The sequence below is a fragment of the Mus musculus genome, chromosome 16 (assembly GCF_000001635.26).
Source record: "Mus musculus strain C57BL/6J chromosome 16, GRCm38.p6 C57BL/6J".
In the NCBI taxonomy this organism is placed as follows: Eukaryota; Metazoa; Chordata; class Mammalia; order Rodentia; family Muridae; genus Mus; species Mus musculus.
This window is the reverse complement of record NC_000082.6, coordinates 43,964,545-43,986,486: the sequence shown is the minus strand read 5'-3', so window position 1 is coordinate 43,986,486 and position 21,942 is coordinate 43,964,545. Positions and strand designations below refer to the sequence as shown.

The 21,942-nt window shown below is 45.4% G+C and overlaps 2 protein-coding genes and 1 long non-coding RNA gene across 17 annotated transcripts in view; 2 read left to right on the top strand and 1 right to left on the bottom strand.

Annotated features, from left to right (window-relative positions):
- Nucleotides 1-6,137, top strand: part of Gramd1c (GRAM domain containing 1C) — an 85,031-nt gene extending 78,894 nt beyond the window's left edge. For all 7 annotated transcript variants that reach the window (XM_011245853.2, XM_006521894.3, XM_006521895.4 and 4 more), the window contains 3 exons: nucleotides 2,869-2,979; nucleotides 3,241-3,346; nucleotides 4,349-6,137. In XM_011245853.2, coding sequence (XP_011244155.1) covers nucleotides 2,869-2,979; nucleotides 3,241-3,346; nucleotides 4,349-4,429 — 298 coding nt within the window. In that variant the 3' untranslated portion in view covers nucleotides 4,430-6,137. The remainder of the gene's footprint in view (nucleotides 1-2,868; nucleotides 2,980-3,240; nucleotides 3,347-4,348) is intronic.
- Gm46552 lies at nucleotides 3,135-6,614 on the bottom strand. Its single transcript, XR_001781930.1, has 2 exons — nucleotides 6,249-6,614; nucleotides 3,135-3,630 (listed from the first exon to the last, which is right to left on the bottom strand). It is a non-coding gene; the product is annotated as a predicted gene, 46552 (long non-coding RNA).
- A 52-nt stretch (nucleotides 6,615-6,666) lies between these two features.
- Nucleotides 6,667-21,454, top strand: Zdhhc23 (zinc finger, DHHC domain containing 23). 9 transcript variants are annotated; one of them, XM_006522311.3, is made up of 5 exons: nucleotides 6,667-6,867; nucleotides 7,410-7,579; nucleotides 12,321-13,019; nucleotides 14,921-15,088; nucleotides 17,074-21,454. In XM_006522311.3, exons 2-5 carry the CDS (start codon nucleotides 7,437-7,439, stop codon nucleotides 17,339-17,341), a joined length of 1,278 nt encoding a protein of 425 aa, XP_006522374.1. In that variant the 5' UTR covers nucleotides 6,667-6,867; nucleotides 7,410-7,436; the 3' UTR covers nucleotides 17,342-21,454. The 9 variants fall into 9 exon arrangements, with proteins under 9 accessions (XP_006522374.1, XP_011244238.1, NP_001355632.1 ...); XM_011245936.2 differs by having other exon boundaries at nucleotides 6,667-7,028; nucleotides 14,930-15,088; NM_001368703.1 differs by having other exon boundaries at nucleotides 6,678-7,028; nucleotides 17,074-21,450.
- Nucleotides 21,455-21,942: the final 488 nt, after the last annotated feature.

Genomic DNA, 21,942 nt, shown 5'->3' with positions numbered 1-21,942 from the left:
GTACCAAATCCTAGGGCTCTGTGGAGCAGCAGCTGTCCTTAACCACTGAGCCATCTCATCACCCTCTGCATCTGGGCTTTATTGGGTAGAAATGGCTGCTACTGACCACATTGAACTATAAGAACCAGCCTGATATGTTTTATTTGACAGTTTTTAATGTATAGGTTTTCGGAATTATAAAATTTAAGGGAATATAAAACATATGCTCAGCATTAAAAAAAATCTGAGCTATTTCTATGAACTCTATGGGTTTTTATGGGAAGTTCTGTAAATTTAAAGAAAATACATGTTGGTAAAATTCTAATAAAATGATTCTACTATGCTTAAATAGATCAGGGGTGCTCATGATTATGTGAGTAAGAGTCATTTAGGAGTTGGCTAAAATGCAGATTTTTCAGCCCTGAGTTCGAAGGTCATTTCAGAAGACTTTGAATAGTGAACAGGAAAATTTTAAAACATTTAAAAATATTTAAATGTATTTTCATGTGTATAGGTGTTTTGTTTGCATGTACCTCTGTGTACCACATGCATGCCTAGGGACTACCAAGGCCAAAAGAGGCCCTGGATTCCCTGGGACTGGAGTTACAGACAGTGGTGAGCAGCCATGTGGGTGCAGGGCTTCAAACAAGAGCAGCTAGTGATAGAATTTAAAGCACACACTCTAGGTTATCCTTATATAGCAACTGTAATATCCAAAATGAATTCAAGACCACCCAGTACCTTCCCCCTTAGAAAAGGGCTTTCCAAACTGAACTAGCAGGCCAAGTACAGAGTCAGATAAAGAAGCTGGCTGACTAAACAAATGTAAAAACATAGTTTTAGCGGTCAAAATGACTAAGCTTGCAACTGCCAAAATAGTATTAGCTGTTCTCAGAGAAATAGCCATAACAAGATAGCAGCTCCCAGAGAATCCCCCTACCCCACCCACACTGAATTCTGAGAAAGACTGCAGACCTCACTGGCCTTGCTAGAATTCTCTGTGACGTTAATAGCTAAAAGCTGACCAAATCATAATAACCCACCATGGGGGCAAGCAAAGTCAGTCACTAGGCCAAAGGGTTACTTAGTCACTAAACAAATCAACCAGTGCCTGAAAGGGTTACTTGCTACCACCAATGAGAACCATGTTGCTCAAATCTGCCCCTTACAAAGGTATAAAAAGTGTGTTCTTTCTTTGTTCTTGGTCTCTCCTCTGACCTGTGTGCTGGAGGGGGGGGGGGTTGTCCCCAACATGTTGGAATAATAAAAAATCCTCATGCAGTTTGCAGGGATGGCGGTCTCTGTGGCCTTTGTGAGTGAGTGTCTTTTGACAAACTCCAACACAACCACACTGTGAAAAATATTAGGCGACTAGTCTGATGCTGGGGATTCTCTGGGAACTGCTATGGGACCCTACCTAGCAAGTTACACTCAGAGTTCTAATTCTACATGGCTACATGTGAACCTTGAGGGGAGTCCCTTGATTATATGAATTGTTTGACTCTGTAGTAGACTGGGTGATCATTTTTGGAGTGAAGCTCTTAGCTGTTTTTCCTTACTACAGATTTCAGAACAAGCAGAAAGAACTTGTTATCCTGTTTAGAGTTTGCCGTTGTATTTTTGAGAAGGAGCTATGAAGTCTTAGCCTTGAACTGTCTCATGACCTCCTGCCTCAACCTCCCTTATGCTGGGACAACCTGTACATACCACCACCCTCAGATCTCTTGTTGGGTTTTAGAAAAGGTTTTCAGATTCTAATTAAATCAGTTTGCTATGACATTTTTGAATGACAAATGTTATCTTATTTTGTAGGAAAGGATATATATATATATATATATATATATAATATACATGTGTATGTACACATCACTTCTGTGCCATGATAATTTTACAGATTTGATTTCCTTGTTACCTTTAGTTTTTTCACATACTATCTATATACTTTTTCTTTTTCTGTGCTGCCTAGAACCAAACCCAGGGCCCTGTGCATACTAAGTAATCATTCTACCACTGAGCTATGCCTTCAGACCCAATAAGTCTAATTTGAGGCAGGTAAATCTTTTAACAGAACTAAATAAAGGCGTATGATACTACTTATCAGTTTGTATACATGTGTAATGAGGTCTGTATTCATTTGAAAGGCTGATATTAAAAATAAAACATTTACTTTGAGTGTAAAAATTTTATATTTATCCTTAATATATGCTTGGGATTTATCTGGTACTTTCTTTGTTCAAAGAGAGTATCTATCTATCTATCTATCTATCTATCTATCTATCTATCTATCTATGCACTTTTTTTTGCTTCCACTGGGAATAAAAGATAACGTTGTGATGTCACTAAAATCAGCTGCATATTGATCTTCATTTCATTTTTAAAATGCAGTATTATGGTTGTGTAATTGCTTAAGCCAGTGTAACTCAAAAATAGACCTTGAAAGCTTACCTGGTCAGTTTTTAAACTGGCAGCTGCACAGGACTGGCTGGGATTGATCGGAGAAGAACGGAGAGGGGTCAGAGGCCATCTTCGAGTTGAGGCTATTCAAGGAGTTTTCTAATCTCCCTAGCCATTTCCCATCATTCTCTTTGGCATCTATACAATACTTGAAAGTACTTATTTCATATTATGAAATCGGGATAGTTTATTGAACTATAGAAAATGGTGTAGATCATATATAGTTGAAAGCTTTCGCATATATATTATTTTACTCTCTTTAGTTTTTAGTGATGGAAAGGAGTCTTGGGGATGAGGGTCTGGCTTTGTAGTCCAGGCTGCCCCATCCTCTCCAATCACAACAGACTCTATGGTGTCGTGTGCTGGGCTACCTCTGCTGCCCAGCCTGCAGGGCAGGTCAGTGCGGGTTAACCAACTGTCATTTACTCTGCACAGCTTGCTGCTGCTCGTTCTGCTGAATGTGACACTATTTCTGAAGCTGTCAAAGATAGAACACGCTACCCAGTCCTTCTACCAGCTTCACCTCCAGGGAGAAAAATCTTTAAAGTAAGTCTCCAACCCCAGCCTGGCCCGTCTCCATCGCCTGTTCCTTTGTTGTAGAAAACACTACAGATTAACTCTAGAGATTTTGACCTGCTATATCTTGTCATACACACTTAGTTCCCCCACATTACCCCACCAGGGATGAAGCGGGATGGTGGTGGGTTTGATTTTGTGTTTTATTTGCAATTCATGGGGCACAATAATTTCTGTAAATAAAAGATAAGCAGCTGCTTTCATGATTAAAAATTTTTTTTTGTCTTCTAGTTTAGTCTCTGACAGGTTCTCAAGAACAGAAAATATTCAAAAGAACAAAGATCAGGCCCACCGCCTAAAAGGAGTACTCCAAGATTCCATAGTGATGTTGGAACAGGTAGGCCGGTTTGTTCTTCAGGGGTGTGAATGGGCAGGTTCTCAGCTGGGCAGTCTTTAGACACGATTTGTCTATGGTTGCTTAGTAACTCTTCTCTCACTTCATCGTTCTCTTTTGGTTCACGCTATTCTCTCACTCAGTGGATGACCATGCCTTATAGAGAAGAGAAACCTTCTCTCTTCCTCTGTAACCACCTCCATAAATTCTTCTATCCTTGAGCCTCTTTGCTCTTTGGGAACATCTGGCTCAGCTTTGTGAGGTCCATGCTTAGCACCGTGCCCAACCTGAAACAGATAATCCAGGTTTATTGAATGAACAAATGAACCAACACAGTAAGGGATAAGGTATATTTCTTGGTCTGGAGTTGCTTCAATTTTATGAGAGAAGTCAGTTACCCTACAGGCTTTCAAGTTTGTTTTTAAAAGTGCAGGGTTAAGTAGTATAGAAGTGTGAAATTGGTAGTGCTCTGGGAGCTCAGAGGCAGGGCGTTTGGGGAAGATCGCGTGGGGTCAGTAGGTACAGGTACGTTTCAGAACTGGGAAGAGAATCTTGAGGGGATTAGGAAGACATGGCTCAGTTGTGGGGCTCGATGTGTTCAGAGAAGAATGGAAACACTACTGAGACTTGAGGAAGGTCTAAGAAAACAAGTCTTTCCCTCTGGATAATGAGAGAGGCTTCCTGGGAAGTACATTGCATGGAAGGCTATATGGCCCTTAGTACCTGGTAAGAACTCTCTAGAATTCATATAGCACATACTGGAGAATCAGGGATTGATGATCTAATTTATTTGAGCATATCTATATCTATATCTATATCTATATCTATATCTATGTCTATATCTATATCTATATCTATCTATCTTTCTATCTATCTATCTATCTATCTATCATAGATGTTTGAATCAAATACATACATTATATGTTTATACATATACTCATATATCTTTTGGAGTAAAGTAATTGGCAAAAATTGAAGTCTGATTCTTGATCATTTTGTTTGCAGCTGAAGAGCTCACTCATTATGCTTCAAAAAACCTTTGATTTACTAAATAAGAACAAGTCTGGGGTGGCTGTGGAGAGCTAGTGCTGAAATGTGGAAACCAAAGAGACATCTGGACCTAGAAGGCAACATCTGGAAGGAATCGGAGGATGAAGACTGTCACTGTCATAAGGACATTTCTGATATTTTTATTACCAGGATTTCTACCAGGAAAGCTGTATTTAAATAACATTTACTCAATGACTACTCTCCAATAGCCTTAAGACTCTATCTTTTCACTTCTTATAGATACTTTTAAGCTGTGAATTTCTCCAGTGAACCATGAAATATATTTTGGAATTGAAATTCTGTGACACAAAAGGGGAAGGAAGGCACTGTGGGTAGGATGGCTATTCTTCTATAGTGAGGCTTGCTACTTGATCCTTTAAATTTATGTTAGCACAGAGTCCCTGTGTGCCCAGGGTGGGGGTGGGGGGCTGCGTTTGTAACTGAGTTTAAGAGCCTAAAAAGGTAAGAAGAAACCCCTCAATCATTTATCACCTTAAAGGATCGTTTTCCAAGTGCATACATTCCAGGCTTGTATCTTTAAATTTTACAGTGCCTTCCTTGACTTGGCCTCAAGGCCAATGGTCAGACCTTTTGTATGTCCGAAAGAGTCATTGGCCATGTTGTATCTGAATGAAGGGATATATATGTATATATATACACACATATATACATGTACATATATATACATATGTGTGTGCATATATGTATGTACGTATAAGTACCAAAGGTGAGATTATCCTTTATATATCAAAAAGACTGAACAGTAATTTAGGAGAAGGAAGTATATAGGACATCAATGCTCATAATGAACTACTTTCAGTTTTAGAAGTCGTAAGATTATTATAAAATCTGGGCATTCCATGACAGATCAAATTGAGTCCATGAGTAATGCTTAGATTCAGCTTAGCAACACCCATGATAGAGGTGGCCCATCAGGTAGAAAATAATTAATCACTTTTCAGTAGCAGCTAACTTGTCTTGCTGGCAAATTATAAGCTGGACACAAACTTGCACTCAGCAATAAAGACTGGGGGGCATGCAAGCTGACCGGAGTTGAGAGGCGCAAGCTTGGGCTCTCGGGAAAACCACTCAGGCACTTGTGTCAGCACCAGTGGTTTGTGAAAATAAGGACTTGGCGACTTGACTTGAAATTAGCTGCGTCCCCCGGGATTTAGGAAATGTTCAGGACGTATTTATTGTTTTGTTCTCTAGCTGTCTTTCTAGAACACGCACATATATTTATTTTTATTGAATATCCATTGCCTTTAGTCAATGTTTCCTTTCCCTCAGTGTCACCAAAGCCAAATGTCATTGCTAACAATGTTTTTGAGACGCCTGTAGGGAATAAAAATACTGGCTAAAGGGAAGGGTTTCTCTTCATGAATCCTAACTAATCTCCCTGGGGCAGGGGGCTTCGGAGTAATACCTTCTGTTCTGTTCTGTTCTGTTCTGCTTTGTTTTGTTCTGTTCTGTTCTGTTCTGTTTTGTTTGTGATAAGAACATAGGAAGTCTCTGGCTGTGAGTTTGAGTGACTGGATTAGAAACTTCAGATTGTTAAATTTAGAAAAATGTTAACTGTCAAAGTGAATGCTTTTGTGGTTTCTCTTAAAGCACTTCACCATATACCTCAAAGATTACCAACGTCACTTTGTAGATAAAACACTAAATATGTACGTAGAATTAATGAGATCTTAATCTGTTATGTATGGATTGACTTCAATAAAACCGGAAATGTTTAAGTTGTCGTTTTTTCTTCTGTTTCTGCTTAAAACCAAACCAAAACCTAGAAAGCCTGGGGTAGGGAAAACCTGTACGTAGGCCCATAGTTCTTACAGATTTGTGCTGCAATACAAACCCAGAGGGGACTCTCTTGGGCAATTTCATTGCAAATGTGCAGACTACTGAATCAAAAGTACCACCGAGGCCTGGCTGGAAAGCAGCTCCATCCTCCAGGACTCGCGAGCGAGAACAAGTTGGATAAGCCGGGCTTGGGGTCCACAGCGGGCCTCAAGGGAAGGCGGGCGACTCGTGGGGTGGCACCTCTGAAGGCGGCCAAGGTGCGGATCGAACCCCAACGCCTGTTGCCGGCGCTGGAGGACCGCAGGCGACCGGCGGAACTCTGGCGGCGCGCGAGCGCCGGGGTCCGATCCCGCACCCCGGCGGCACCGCGAGGGCCCCGGCGCAGGTGCGAGGTGGCCCGGCCGGAGCGCGGCGGGGGAGGGGCCTCGTGGGCAGGCGGCGCACGTGCGGGCGGCGGGATCCCGGCGCCGGGGGCGGGGCACCCGGAAGCGCGCGCCGACCTGCGGAGCGGCGACCGGGGGCGACTGGCTCGCTCGGCAGGCGCGCGCACCGGCGGTGCTCACAGGTGGGCGACTCCGCCCGGCACTCCCGAGCCTGCCGTGCGGGGTCGCAGGCTCAGCCGCGCCCAGGGGAGTCGGTCCTCCTCCCGGTCCCCGCCTCTGTCGGGAGGGCAGGTAACTTCCCCGCCAAGGTCATTCTCCAGGCCCGCCCACGCCCTCGGAGCGGCGGGTTCGGAGTGGGCTGGACGGGCGACCTCGGGGCTGCTGGGGCTCCTGGCATCCCCGGGCCGGTGGGTGGTTGCAGCGCCAGGGCGTCGCTGCCTGCACCTGCGAGGGTGAGTTTCCACGGCGCGCAGCCTTGGGGTGGGGACAGCCCGGCCCTTTGAGCCGGCACCCTCAGGTGAACTGGGCCGCCCTAGCTCTGCTGTCCCGGGCCGCGTGGTCGGCTGTCGCCATGGGAACGGCTGGTGCCCAGATGTTGCTAGCCTAGCTGGGAAGGGGAGGGGAAGGTGCTCAGAGCCCCAGAAGTCAAGGAACCCTCCTGTCAGGCCACGCGGAGCCCGAAAAGCCTGATGAAAGCAGGACCCTTCCCCCCTTTTCATTTTTTTATTGCTCAGGCGTTGGCGTTAATGAGAAGCAAGGATGTGTTTACAGGATGTGAGTTGAGTTCTTGCCACCTTTACCTTCTGTGAGCTTCTTATGCCTCATGGTGACAGGTACAAATCCGTACACTAAAGGGCAATATGAAGCCAGTCAAAAAAAAGAAAACCGAAGAACCTGAATTGGAGCCCCTGTGCTGTTGCGAATACATAGATCGAAATGGGGAAAAGAACCACGTGGCTGCCTGTTTGTGTGATTGTCAAGACCTCGATGAAGGCTGTGACAGGTAAGCTTACAGTTTCCAGATGCTGACCCCACTGGTTCTGTTGAGACCTACATATGTATATATATTCCTTCAGGTTTGCCGTCCAGAATGCTGAGGTTTGTTCTTGCTATTCCAAAGGATCTAAAATAGAGGATTGGTTTTTTGCTGTCAGGTGTGAGGATTTTAACAGTTTTCATTTTAAAGGATCATGGAGGATAGTAGGGTAGATTAGATGTATATAAGAACGCAATCCAGCACACACACTGCAAGTTTAAATGGACACTCCAGAAAGTTCTGTATTTTCAGTGATCTTAGTAGGACCCATGCATGGGGTTGTTCTCACGTGGTCACATGAACTTGAAGGGTAAAAGATAGCTTCTCTGTTCTCAGTTCACCCTGTATTTCCAGAGAGAGAGGCCATGTACACCTTGTGGGGAGTGACTGTTTTTCTGTGTGTAGCAACACAGTCCTGGTTGGAATATTGTCTTATCTTTGGCCTTTACTTTTACCACAATCTCAGCGATGGAGATTGCTATCTAAAAAGAGAGTTTTTAACCTCTGTTAAAACCAGTTTGTATCAAGCAGCAATAAACTGCTTTTAGCCATTTTTCTAAATATATATATTTTAAACATCTGCTTATGGAAGGCATAAAGTGATAGGAAGAGGGATGTTGGAGACAAGCTTTTCCCAGAAATTGTCCCTTCTGGCTACACAGTCATGGTGACTGTAGATTGTTAATCAGGCCAAGAACAGCTTTGCATGGGGACCACTGCAGTCTTCTGTCACTCTTGACTGGTAAAGCCCATTACCTCTTTGTTCCTTGTCTCTTTCTATAGTATTTCTTTTTAAATAGGTAGCCTTAAATATAGCTTCTTGAGACTTAGTCTAAAATCCATCCTGAGGAAAATAGAGCACTTTGCACTAAGGAATGGAGAGTGTATGCCAGTTCCATAATGGCCATCATTCAGGAAGGACCATGGCTTTGCCACTAACTTTGCTAACTCTTCCTCTCTCCTAGCCCTTGGGGCCTGAGCTGTCCTGAGTTCTCTCCTCTGCCCTATCTTTTTTCCTGGAGACAGGCTGCCCTGTTCCCACCACTCCTACTACTCTCTGACTCCAGGTGATATCTCCCATTCACTTTAAGGTGTGTCGTGCCTTTAAAAAAAAAGCCTACAGTTATTTTTACCTAAACTACCTTTTCTTTCTCGCCTGTCTTAGTCCACTTAGGCTGCTGCAACAAAATACTTCAGAGTGGGTACATTACAAGTGATGGAAGTGGACTGTCTACGGTTCTAAAGGTGGAGAAACCCAAAGTCCAAGTGCTGGCAGATTTAGTATCTAGTGTGGCCCCTCTTCCTCATGGGTGGTATCTGCTCAGTGTATCCCCACCCAGCAGAATGGATGAAAACCCTGCCTTTCTTGGTCTTCTTTTGTGTGGATGTTAATCTCATCCACAGTGTGTTCTGTTGACCTCACACTTCCCAAGAGCCCCACCTCTGAATAAGATTGCACCGAGAGTTAGGTTTGAACTACATGAATTTTAGCCACTAATATTGGATCATTTGCAGTCTACCTCTGCCCCCTCCAAAGAATGTCTTCACATGAAAAACATACCCCGTACCTCCTAACAACCTCCAATATTTAATCATTCAAATGTCAGCACAGACATCTTAAGTTTCCAGAGTGGTCTGGGTGGCATCGAGTAAATCAGAAATGGGTGAAACTCATGAAGGCCTCTGCATGAAGCTGTGGGCCTGTGACTAACAGGCTGTTGGCAGTAGAGAGGTTAGGAGTGCTTCTTGCTCTTGCAGAGGACCAGGGTTCAATTCCCAACACCCACGTGAATCTACAACTGCCTGTAATTCCAGTCCCAAGGGAGCCAACATGGTCCTCTGACCTCAGTGGGTACGAGGCACACATGTGATACATGGTATATACATGTAGGCAAAACACTGTACACATAAACTAATAAAAAGTAAAGAAGAAATAACAGACTGTGAACTTTCAAAACACAATAGTGGGACATTCTTTGAAAGACATTCCCAGGGTGGGAAAGAGAAATGAGAAAAGGAATGGCACATCCCATACCCACAGGACAAATGACATGTGTGATGCAAATATCCTACCTTCCAGACACAGTGCTGAGCTAGAAGTATGGCTTTGCTCCTACTGTAGCTCTCATGCATTGGAGTCTTGTGGTTGCACAGAGCTTGTGGGTGGCTGGCTCCACCATCCTGGGTCCTGGTCAGTTCTTCCCCTACAGCTTTCCTAGGCATTGCCTGGTGAGGCTCTCTGCAGTGGTCCCATACCCACTGGTACACAAGGCAATGCCCTCATGAGGGCTCTGTGGTACTTCTTGGCCTCAGCCTTGACATTCTTTGGGACATTGTTTGACATCCACGTGGATAGAGTAATGCCTCCACAGCTCTTGTATTTTTTGGGGCTGTAGAACTGGGAGCAAATGATGCCACCCACATTTACCGCTGATGCCCTTGGGAGTAGAGGCCTCAGTAGTTTACATTGCACCTGGGAGTATCTGTGGGACGAGGAATGTGGGGAACAGAGATTTGATGTGGTACTAGGGAGTGGGTCCTGAAGTTTCATGGGCGTTCTGAGCCATTTTCTGTGAAACCATGCTGCCATTGTGTACCTGGCATTGGAGGCTTCTGCCTGGAGCACAGTCACACCCAGAGCTTTAAAGGGTCATCCTCCTGTGGTCTTGGTGCATACCCCAGGGCCCATCCATACTGATCTCAGATGCTCTCCTCCACACAGGCTTGCAGTTACTGTAAAGACAGGTTCAGAGGCCAAGAACTTTCCAAGTCTTCAAGTTATGTTTCCCCTTTGGTTATACATTTTTTTTCTTTAAAGTCAGTGTATGTGTGTTATATGTATTGTGTGTGTTTCTGTGCACACACACATATGTGCTCCTGGTGAAAGTGTTTGATGTCAAGTGACTTTCTGAATCGTTTCTCTGCCTTATTTTTTGAGACAGAGCCTTTCAGTGAGCCTAGAGCTCCTTTATTTTGGCCAGAGTAGCTGACCAGCAAGTTCCTGGAATCCCCCTGTCTATTCCCCTCACTCCCCACAGCACTAGACTCTAAGTGCATATCCCCACGCCTTTTTATTTTATAACGCATGTGCCTGAGTATGCATGTGTGTTCCGTGGCTTTGATGTGTAGGTCAGAGGACAACCTGCCAGTCGGTGGCCCGTGAAGACTGAACACAGGTCGTCAGCCATGGTCACAAGCACCTTTATCCACCGAGTCACCTTGCCAGCTCCATGTCCAAATTTTCACACGAGTACAGAGGATCTGAATTTGTCCCTCTTGCTGTCATGGCAAGTGCTTTGCCAACTGAGCCATCAACCTAGGCCCTAAAGTAGTAGTTGTTGTTACTGTTGTTGTTTTTACTGTTATTATGTTATTGTTTGTATATGTAGTTGTATATAGGCCAGAGATTGTCAGATGTCTTGTGAAATAGATCCCCACCCTAATTTTTGAGTGAGGGTTTCTGGAGCTAGCAAACTGGGCAGGTTGGGTAGCCAGTGAGCTCTGGGGAGCCACTGCTCTCTCCCTAGTGCTGGGGTCACAAATGCTTATTAGCACTGTGCCTACCGTTTTACACGGATGCTGGAAATCTAGACTCTCGGCCTCATGTTTGAACAGCAAGCATCTGCCCACCAGACCTTTTCCCTAGCCCCTCCTTCCTTTACTCCCACTGGAGCCTGCGTCCAGGAGAAACTGTGCAGCCCCCCAACACTTTAGTTAATCCTCTGTTCTATTGCGCCTCAGTCCTACCTCCTAAAGAACACTAGGACCTGAACACAGTTCAACTACCTGCTTCATAAATGGCGTTCTCTGCTATATCTTCATGTGGTGGAAGAGTTTATAGGCTCCTGGGGCCTCTCTTATATAGGCCCTAATCCCATTCATGAAGATTCTCCTGTGATTTGTGACCAAATCACCTCTTACAAGACCACCCTCCGGAAGTCTCTCCATATTGTTTGCTCTGGCCTTGAATTACTGGGCTCAGATATCCTCCTGCCCCAGGCCCTCATGCAACTGTGAATGAAGGTGTGTGCTACCACACCCCACAGCTTCACCTCTTAGTACTTAGGTGTTGAGAATTCTGTTTTAAAATTGGAACACTCAATAGCAGCATGCGTCCCTGCAAAGTCAGCAGACCCCATCCTGTGTAGTCATCAGACTTATTTTAGTTTGCACTTCATTTTTGCTCAGGCAGACTCCTGTCTAGGACAGCCTGGTTCACTCCCAGGGCACAGGACAGGCTTTGAATGCACCTACCTCTCTTCAGTGAAGCACTCCCTTCCATTGCTAAGTGACCATCAAGGTTAAGTACAGCCCACACCCTCCCACTAAGCACCTTTGATGTCTGTCCCCTGAGCTTAAGACCTCCCTGGAAGACCATTACCGCTTACCTAATGCCTTTTGAATTCTCACTGTCAAGATTTTATTTTAAAGATTCATTTGAGTGTACACCACTCAGGTCTAGACATTTGTCCAGAATATGTGTATGTAGCCGTGTATTTAGGAAAGATGGCTGATAGTTAACATTTATAAGCATTGTCTTCCTATTTTAAAAAATGATACATGAATCTGAAAAGCTTGTGTTTAGTACTGTGAGAATAAAACGCTGGCTTTTGCTGTCTTACCATTTCTGCTGCTGTTTGACATTTGGGGCCCTGTAGGTTTTCATTCACCAGATCCACATGAAGCACACTCTGTTCTCTCTGAATAGATGGCTTACCTGTCAATCACTTCGGCCGGAGACTTGCGAAAGAATCACGGATACAATTTCTGACCGCCTCCGAATTCCTTGGCTCAGAGGAGCCAAAAAGGTTAATATTAGCATCGTCCCTCCACTTGTGCTTTTGCCGGTTTTCCTTCACGTGGCTTCCTGGCACTTCCTGCTGGGGGTGGTGGTTCTGACCTCCCTTCCCATGCTGGCACTCTGGTATTACTACCTCACTCACAGAAGGAAAGAACAGACGCTGTTTTTCCTGAGCCTCGGGCTGTTCTCACTGGGCTACATGTACTATGTGTTCCTGCGGGAAGTGGTCCCCCAAGGGCGCGTGGGGCCCACTCAGCTGGCCCTCCTAACCTGCGGGTTACTTCTGATACTCTTAGCCTTGTACCGAGCCAAGAAGAATCCAGGCTACCTCAGCAATGACAAATCCCCAAGCAACAGCCAAATTGAATGCCCGGTCAAAAAAGGGCAGGAGAAGACCAAAGGGTTCCCCGGCACAGACGCCTCGGGGAGCCTCAACAACCGCACACTGAAGGACGATGTTAGGGGTTCCTCCAGGGTGGGGCTTGACAGCCCTGCCAAAGTGAAGGAAGACTGGTGTGCCAAGTGCCAGCTAGTACGACCCGCCCGGGCATGGCATTGCCGGATATGCGGTATCTGTGTACGGAGAATGGACCATCATTGTGTCTGGTATGTTGGAAAAATCTGGATTCCCAGAAACTAACTAAATCCACATCCTAGCCATTTCGATCTTCTTTTATGGTGTCCTAAAATGTCTCTTCCCCAGTTTTACACCTTGTAGATATTTGTAGGCTGTGAGGACGTTCCCGCTTAGTCATCGGGTTTGTGAGTCTCTCAGATTTAGTGCCTTCAGTCATTTCCTGAAGATTAGTAGAAAAACTTCGGGAGGGTTTTTTTTTTTTTTCCTTCCTTTCTTTTTCTTTTTCCCTTCCAATTTCCCTTTAATTGGTTTTAAAAAATGTATTTAGTCAGGAACTGTAGAGATGGCTCTGTTGGTAAAATGCTTGCTCTGCAAGCAAGAGGTCCTGAGTTCTCTCCTCTACACCCTCACAGGAAGGCCATGCTCAGTGGCACGTGCTTGTTATCCCAGCACTGTGAAGGCAGAGACAGGAGCTTGCTGGCCATTGCATCTAACTGAATTAGCAAGTTGGCAAGTTCAGTAAGAGACCCTGACTAATAAAACATACTGTAGAAAATGATTAAGATACCAGCATCAAACTCTGTTTCCACACGCAAGTGTACACACACACACACACACACACACACACAACACTATAGCATAATTGGTATAGGTCTTTTCCTCTGTTTCTCTTGAACAGAGAATTCTGGGAGGCGGTCCCTGTCTTCAGGTGACTGTTCGCTGGCTGTATATCCTTCATCATTTTATGCAAGCAGGGATTCCACTCACCCTTGTGCAGTTGTGGTCCTATCAGCTATCTCTGTATTGTTACCTGCCAGGAGATAGGCTTTGTTTTGTACCTTCCAGCTGGCCTGTGACAAGGAAGGCACATCAGGCCCATACCATATAAGGTGCAGCTCTAAAACTCAGTGAGTGACTGAGTGAAGGGAGTCTTAGCACTCAGCTGAGAAGGCTGGGAATGGCAAGGCTGCAGTTGCCTTGCTCTCTGGGCAGTGCGGGCTACTGAACTACATTAGGCCTGAAGAGAACAGGAGGGAGGGAGACTGTAGGAGGTGCTGGAGGTCTTGAAGTGGCCCTGACAGGAGCAGCCTTTTCTGGGACTTGTCTTTCCCTGTAAAGGGTGTTTTCATTTTTTAGATGGGCACTTTTTTGCCTTTATCATTTACTCCTATTATGTACGTACAGACGTGAATGTGGTGGCCCATTTCCAAATGCTTACTTGCAGAGTCCGACAGCCTGTCCCATGGGAAACCTCTGGCCATTGAGCATTCTGTGATGCTTGGCCGGCCTGCGCACCCTTCCCTCACAGAGGCCCTGACACAGGACCATCTTTTACCTGACCTGCTTCCTAATACCTTGTTTGCCACGCTGAGCCATAGCTGTAACTGCTTCCGAGCCTTCTGTTGCTCTTATATGTACTAAGCATAGTTTGCTATTTTGTGCGGGTATTTCTGACTGGACTTTTCAAGTTTTCATAACTGCTAAGTAAACTTTCCTCACGGCTAGGTAATAGACCTCACTAAGATATAGGGACGGGCTGGGGGTGTAGCCCAACGATAGTGTTTGTCAAACGATAAGCCGGGCTCCGTCACTAAGCACTCCATAAAACCCCCACATAGATGTATACACTGCATGTGTGCAAGCTCTGTATCTATATGGATAGATTTGCTAGCTGGGTCTGCTGTGTTATTAGTTTCAGCTTTAAACTAAGTGGTAATGGTTCTATCTTTCCATAGAGAATGTGAGATTTTGTCACGCAGTAGACAGGTTGTTTTTTTTTTTCCCCCTTAAGACGGAAACGATAATGATTTGCTGTTTTATAACTGCAGTTCTTACTGTCGGTATTTCAAGGCTTTCTTGTATATCACGTGAGTTACAGGAGACATTCTCAAACAAATGTATTTGTGTCCCCCCCCCCTGCTGTTTTGAGGATAAATAGCTGCGTCGGAGAATCAAACCATCAAGCATTTATACTTGCCCTTTCCATCTTCTTGCTCACTTCGGTTTACGGAATATCGCTGACCTTGAACACCATTTGTAGGGATAGAAGCCTCTTCACAGCCCTCTTCTACTGTCCTGGAGTTTACGCTAATTACAGGTAGGTTGTGCAACCCTCTGTCAGGAGGGCCAGCGACAAAGTAATAAATGTTGCCAGAAGTGAGAGTTACCTGCTCCTAAGCTAAGTCAGCGGTTCTCAGTCAAAGCATAGGATGGGCTTTGGGGATGGTGGGCAGCCGTAAAATTGCCAGCAAAATACTGCAGTGGTTATGAGTGAGCTTCCAGGGTAATGTCAGACGCATCATCGATGGCACGCACCTTTAATCCTAGTGCTTAATGTGCAGAGGCAGGATCTCTCTGAGTTTGAGGGCAGCCTGTTCTACAAAACAAGTTCTAAGCCAGCAAGGACTCCATAGAGGGACCCTGCCTCAACAAACAAACAAGGCTTGGCTCTGTCAGGGACTCCACAGCTGGGAAGTTTCTTTGTGCCTGAGGTTGCAGTGTGCTCCTTTTGAGAGACATTCCTATCTGTGTAGCCTTTCTTTTCTCTCTAACCTCTCATGGTTTGTTCTAATTTTTTTTTTAAATTCACCACTCATGATTACTGTGTTATCTAGGTCAAGATTTCTTAGGCATCATTAGGTGGGAACCCATTTATAAACTTCAGATTTCCATGCAGTGTTGTAAGTGGGGCTCTTCTGTGTTGATCCACCCCCACACACTGAGGTGTTCATGCCACTCCCACCCCAACAGACCAGGAGCGCTTTTGCTACTTCTACCTCCACATGCCAAGGGTGCTCATCCCCCCCCCACACACACACCAGGGGCCCCCTTAGCACTCTCACCCTTACAGAGCAGGAGTGCCCTTACCAACTTCCATGCCACACATCAAGGGCCCCTCCACTGCCAGGTGCTTCCTGTCCATTCTCTAAGTTCTTCACTCAGCGTGAGGGCTCTGGGGGTCTGGTCTCTTCTTTCCTCTCACTCTTAGCTCTCAGAGCCAGTTCTGTTTTTGCTACCAGACACCCCTGCGTGGTGTTGGTTCTTAGTAGTCTAGATTTGGACATTATAGATATTTGGGGGTGACAGTTAGCCCTCTCTTCTTGTGGTAACTTTCTTCTCTAGCCCTATGGAAAGTCACTGTGAATTCCTTGGCCATCATGAGGGTGATAAAGTTGTAATGCAGAATGCCTGTGTCCTTGGTGGGTTGACTCAAGTGAATAGGTGCCCAGTGCCACCATTATGTCTTACCTCATTCTTGTAGTGGTTCCTGTCGCTTCAGCTTTATGGAGAAGTTTTGGGTTATCATCTGTGAACTCCTGTGTAGTTTTACAGTTGAAGAGTCTGTGTGTATCTTTTTCCAGCTAATTCTTCAAGTGTGTATGCCCCTCCCTGTAGCTCCTGAGGGAGCCCGGAAGATGATCTTGCCATGTTTGATTTTGTTTGGAATGTTAGGTTCTTAGAGATATTGTTTATTTTTGAAAATTGTTACTTAATGTAAATGTATGTGAATGTATGACTTCACACAGCTGGAAGGGGGCATCTGATGGGCATCTGATCCTTAGGAATGGATTTGCAGGGGGTTGTGTGCTAACTTTCTAGGGTACTAGGAACTGACCCCAGGACTGTGAGCCATTGCTCCAGCCTGGCTCTTAAAAGGCTGTTGACTTGAGAGTTATCCTCTCTGTGCTCAGTCAGCACTAGATTGCAGACATAACAGTAGCCCTGTCCTTAGGTTGCCATCTACAGCTTCTTAGAGGACACCAACAATGACTCCTGGAACCTGTTTCCTCCTGAGTTAGTTATAACAGTTACAATTAGGAATTGCTCATTCATTCAGCAAACAGGTGCTGAATACCTTGTTGTCTGCAAAGTATAAGAAGACATCCTTTGCTAAATGTAACTAGAATGTAGCTAGAAAAACATGTACTAACAATCCAAAGGAGAATTGAAAAGGTTCCATGGGGTTTTGGCATTCTGAGGATACTATGATATCCTTTGGTAGGGTGGGGGGTGGGGACTGGAGAGGCGCTTGAGTCCCTACTGACAAGTACAAAATGTTCAGAAAGACCCCTTTCTCCACAGCTCAGCCCTGTCCTTCACCTGTGTGTGGTACTCTGTGATCATCACAGCCGGCATGGCCTACATCTTCCTCATCCAGCTGATAAACATCAGCTACAATGTAACGGAGAGGGAAGTGCAGCAGGCCCTTCGCCAGAAGACAGGGCGCCGGCTCCTCTGCGGGCTCATCGTGGACACAGGCCAGTACAACAGGGGCTTCCTGCGCAACTGGCTCCAGTTCTCCACCCTGGGCACACACACAGTCCACACCCCCGCCGAAGACATCGTCTGAAGTGCCTTCCGCGCAGCTCTGCGGGACATTCCTGTCCTTTCCATTTCACACGTCAGTGTCCATGCAGGATTCATTTCCACCGCCCACTTCTCAGAGGGACTGGAGGGCTATACTCAGGTTTGGAGAGAGGACTGGAGAAAGGGCCATTTTCTTCTGCCTTTATAACTTACGGGAGTTTAGTCCTGAAGCCGCGAGACAGAGCCATTCCTTCCTGTCACCTTGCTGACTCAGGCACCAGATGCTGCACAGAGGCTGTGGCTCACTCAAACCATTCATGTAAGTAAGGATGTTAGTTAGAACTCGGGGCATTTCTCGCCCTCCTTTCAATTCTTAATAGCCATATGACCCCTCGGTAGAGTCACTTTTCCCGAGTCTCAGGTTCATCTGTATGGGGGCTTCTGCTGCCTGGCTACCTCATGGAGCAGCCATGATGGCCACCTGAGGAGGGATGTGGAAACACTCCAGCCCAGTCAAGCACTCAAAGGAATCCGGCATCAGGAAATCCCGGGGACCGAAGCAGACCGCCTGTCGGTCAGAACATTGACACCGATACTATTAAGACGGTCAGTTTGTACAGTGGCGGAAATTCTCCGTGTTAGACTTTGTTCTCACAGGTTAGCAATGACGAGAGGTCAAGAGGTCATCTTGTCTTGAGAAGGACAGCTGATGAAGATTATGTGCGCAGTGTGGAATGGGAAGAAATTTATTTATTTGTTAATATATCATCTTATAGTTATTATAATTCTAACAAGTTTTTCCCTCCTTCCATGTTTTACCTGGATGAGGCGCTAGCACACTGGTAGTGGTGGCTGGAAGGTGAGGAGACTGTCCTGAGAACACTGCCCCTCTTCTGTGGCTGTGGAGGCTGGTTACTATCAAGGGCTTGATTTTTTATTATTGTTCATGTATTTCCAGTGCTGTAGGTTTACGGCACTGAATGGGAACATCAGCCTACCATGAACTCTCTCCGGGGTGACTGACACCTTCCCACGTCCACACGGCTACTCACTAATCCTCCCTAGGAACACGCATCTCACTAGGAGAGAAGAGCATGGCACATGCACTCCCCAGTATGGAACAGAGCATTGCTTTCCAGCTCTTCCCCAGGACTAAGATGATTCCTTTGTGTCTCAGAACTGAAACTTGGAGAAGTCTGCAGATTGGGCCCTCATTCTGCCATAGAAACAGGAGGAAAACTCCATCTTGAAAGCATTTGTCTTTTACACTTGTACTGTTTCGGGATCCCAAAGATAATCTGTGAGACCTTAAATTTGCCTTGGCCTTGTTGCTTCATAGAGGAGAAACAGTACTTTGTGGGTTTCTTGTTGGTTGCTGTTCTGTGCCTGCTTGTACACACTGAGGAAATGCCCCGCCTCTTGAGTTAGTCTGCCCTTAGCGCCGCGTGCCACCCTGAGACTTGCCATTAACCAGGGCTCTCCTGAAGACAGGTACCACATTTTCATTCAGGCTTGTCATTGATCTCCCCAGATAGCTATTGTTTAATAAACAATAGACTCCATATTCCACTGGGTAAGCCAGAGCGAGCTTGGGGATGTTTGCTGACTGCAGTTTCTACGGCAATGCCTGTCCCTGGTCTAGATTCAGACATTCATTTAGAATGAGAGTTGGCGTGGATACAACTATTTTCTGTCGTTGTGGGTTTTAGGTAAGAGAGATGGTAGTAATGTCAAAGACAGCGTATGTGGGCAGAAATTGGTAGTTTTCATGTCTCTTGAATGCCAGGTACATAGCCAACTTTGAATGTCTAACTGCTGAGAAAATTTACAGAAATCGGATAGTCAGTCCATGTGCCTGCTGCCTCTTGAGCTTGCCACTCAAGGGTCACATGAATGAGGCCACTCAGTTTCCCTCAAATGGACAGGGATTCCTTGTTGGCTTTGTGGCTCACAGGAATTAAGAAGCTGGGACTTTTCTTTTTAGATTTTATTTTGCGTGTGTGTGTGTGTGTGTGTGTGTGTGTGTGTGTGTGTGTGTATAGGGGAGGCCAGAAAACCTCCCCTGGAGCTGGAGTTATAAGCAGCCATGAGTCAGCTATCCTGGGCACTGAGAACTGAACTTGGTCCTCTGGAAGAGCAGCACGTGCTCCTAACTGCTGAGCCATCTCTCTAGCCTCCAAAGCTGACGTTTCTGGAGAACTTTGACGGTTTGCAGAACGAAGCTCAAACCTGTAAAGGGCTCAGTCCGCTCATTCGTTTGTTTTTTACACATGTACTGTTTCTGGGATTCCAAAGATCAGAGATAATTTGTGAGACCTTAAATTTGCCTTGGCCTTGTTGCTCCGTAGAGGGGAAATGGGAACTGTGCACGCAGCTTTTTGCAGTTGGTTTCTAAGAGACAGTCTACAATCAGACCTTTGTGCTTTATGATCTTAAGATGTTTGTGGGATTCTGGCATTCTCCAGACAGTAGATTTTTTTCACTTGGAGTCTTCAAAAAGGCAAGCCCTTTGTGAGTGGGTTGTCCCAAGCATCCGTGGATAAGCTAGCAGTCCCTTGACCATGGGAGCAAGAACTCCCCACCAAAGTGACTCCAGATAAGCAGGTCCTCTTGTCCTACATCTAAGCTTCATAAAGATCCCTCCCTGTTCCCATCCTTTATGTTACTGCCATACTGTCATGTATATTCCCAGGAAAGAAGACAGAGCTTGCTTCTGAAAAACTCAAGGGCAAACACTAGGGATGAAGACTGGAAGGAAGGAGGAATTCCTTCCTTGGTAGAAAAGTGTTTTAGGAGCTTACAAAGTACTGTGTAGGTCACCCTCACTGCCTCGTCGGCAAGCCACTCTGACACTGCTAAAATGAAGCCTTAAATGTGTTTTGGGGACAATGCTGTCTGCTCCCTCAACCACATAGTTGCTAGGATATTGTAAATCTCTGCTCTCCCAGTGGCATTTTCCTCTGATGAATGCACTGACTGTTTGTTGTCCACTGTACCGCCTGCCTGGAAGGCAACTGCTGTAAGCTTGCTCTCTTACGCAATACTCCTTGGTACTCTAATATTTTTAGCAAAAGAAAACTTTGTATTCAAGAACTTCCCACTGCCAGAAAACACAATTCCAGTAAGAGTCTATGTAATACTGATATCTGCCTGCCTGACTTCCTTCTTTTGGGTAGGACATCAGCTTTTATTATTAAGCTCAATTGACAGAAGTGAAAACTTGTAGAAGCACAGCTTTAACCATGACGTCTAATAAAAGCAATGCTCCACGCACTCACTCGTTGCTTTAAACTAGCCGAGTAGATTTCTGTGACGGAACTTCCCGTTAGCCATATTTTGGTACCCTGCCTTTCGAAAAGGACACTTCTCAAACAAGCAGCGGGTTCGAGTTGTGCTGCTTGAAGCCTGGTTTGCTCAGCGTAACTTTGCAGGTGAACTGTTTCATGTTAAACACGCAGAGGCCGTGTGGTGGGAATGAAAGCCATGCTGACTAAACTGAACACCAAATGAAACTCAGTGTGTTCTTGTGAGTGTTTGCTGAGATTCATGGAACTGTCCAGAAGCAGCGGCCAGACTGAGTCCTGTTGCTGTGAGCTGGCTCTGAGCATTCCACTGTAGGAACAGCAGGCTGAATGGTGAGCAGAGCACATGGCTCTCGCCACATTGGGCTTGAGACTTCTAAGTAGTGGAGATGTCCTGGTGTCGCGTTTCACCTTTAAAAACCCCTACTTAAAAGGCAAAGCTTCAAACCCAGAGCTAGTCTGCTCTAATGGTACAAACGAAAGCCTTTCAGGCAGAGCCACTGACAAGATGCCATGTCAGAGCAGCCAACTCAAGCTTGTGCCAGAGTCTGGGTGATTGGATGACGTGTGATGTCTTTGGGGCCTTTTCGTGATCCGATTTCTGTGTCTGATGGTAGAGTAAGTGAATCCTGGGAATGACTTTAATATTAAATTCAGTATTTGATATGGATGGCCTACAACATGAAGTAGGATTCCCGAAGCCAAGCTGAGGCTGAGGGCTGGGCTCTACTCTTTTTGTCCCTTTGTCTACATCTTAGCCTTTAAAACTGGAATTTTACAAACTCCTGCCTTTTGTGCAAAATAATGTGACCACATTGTTTAAAAGGAAAATAAAGTGCTTTCTTTTATGAAAACTGTCTGTGGTTGTTGGTGTGTCCTGAAAGTGTTTTGCTCTGAGCTGTGGGGCCTCCTGACTACCTCATTGTCATCCCCGTCCGGTGGCCTTTACAGACCCTACACTTCATCTTCCTCTTTTCCTCCCTGGGTTTGTGGGTCAGGTACTTTCTATTCAGGTGCTAGGTAGCAGCAGTTTTTCAGCTCATGGCTTCACTATGCCTATTAAGTGTTTGGTCTCTTCAGAGAGGTCTGTAAGCTGGCATTGTCCAGGTGACCCAGCCAACATATGTCCCAAGGAAGCAGTTTCTGGTTGACGTTTGGGTGAAGAAAAGATCAAGTTTAAGATAGAAAACTTGATTTTTATATGACTTATTTAGGACATGTTTACTCAAAGAATTCTGCCTTATCTCTAGGCTTGGCATTAAATTAATATTTGTGTGTGGTTTTGATTTTTTTTAGTGTTAATGCCAATATTTAATAAGTGTGCTGTAATTAAGTATAAGCA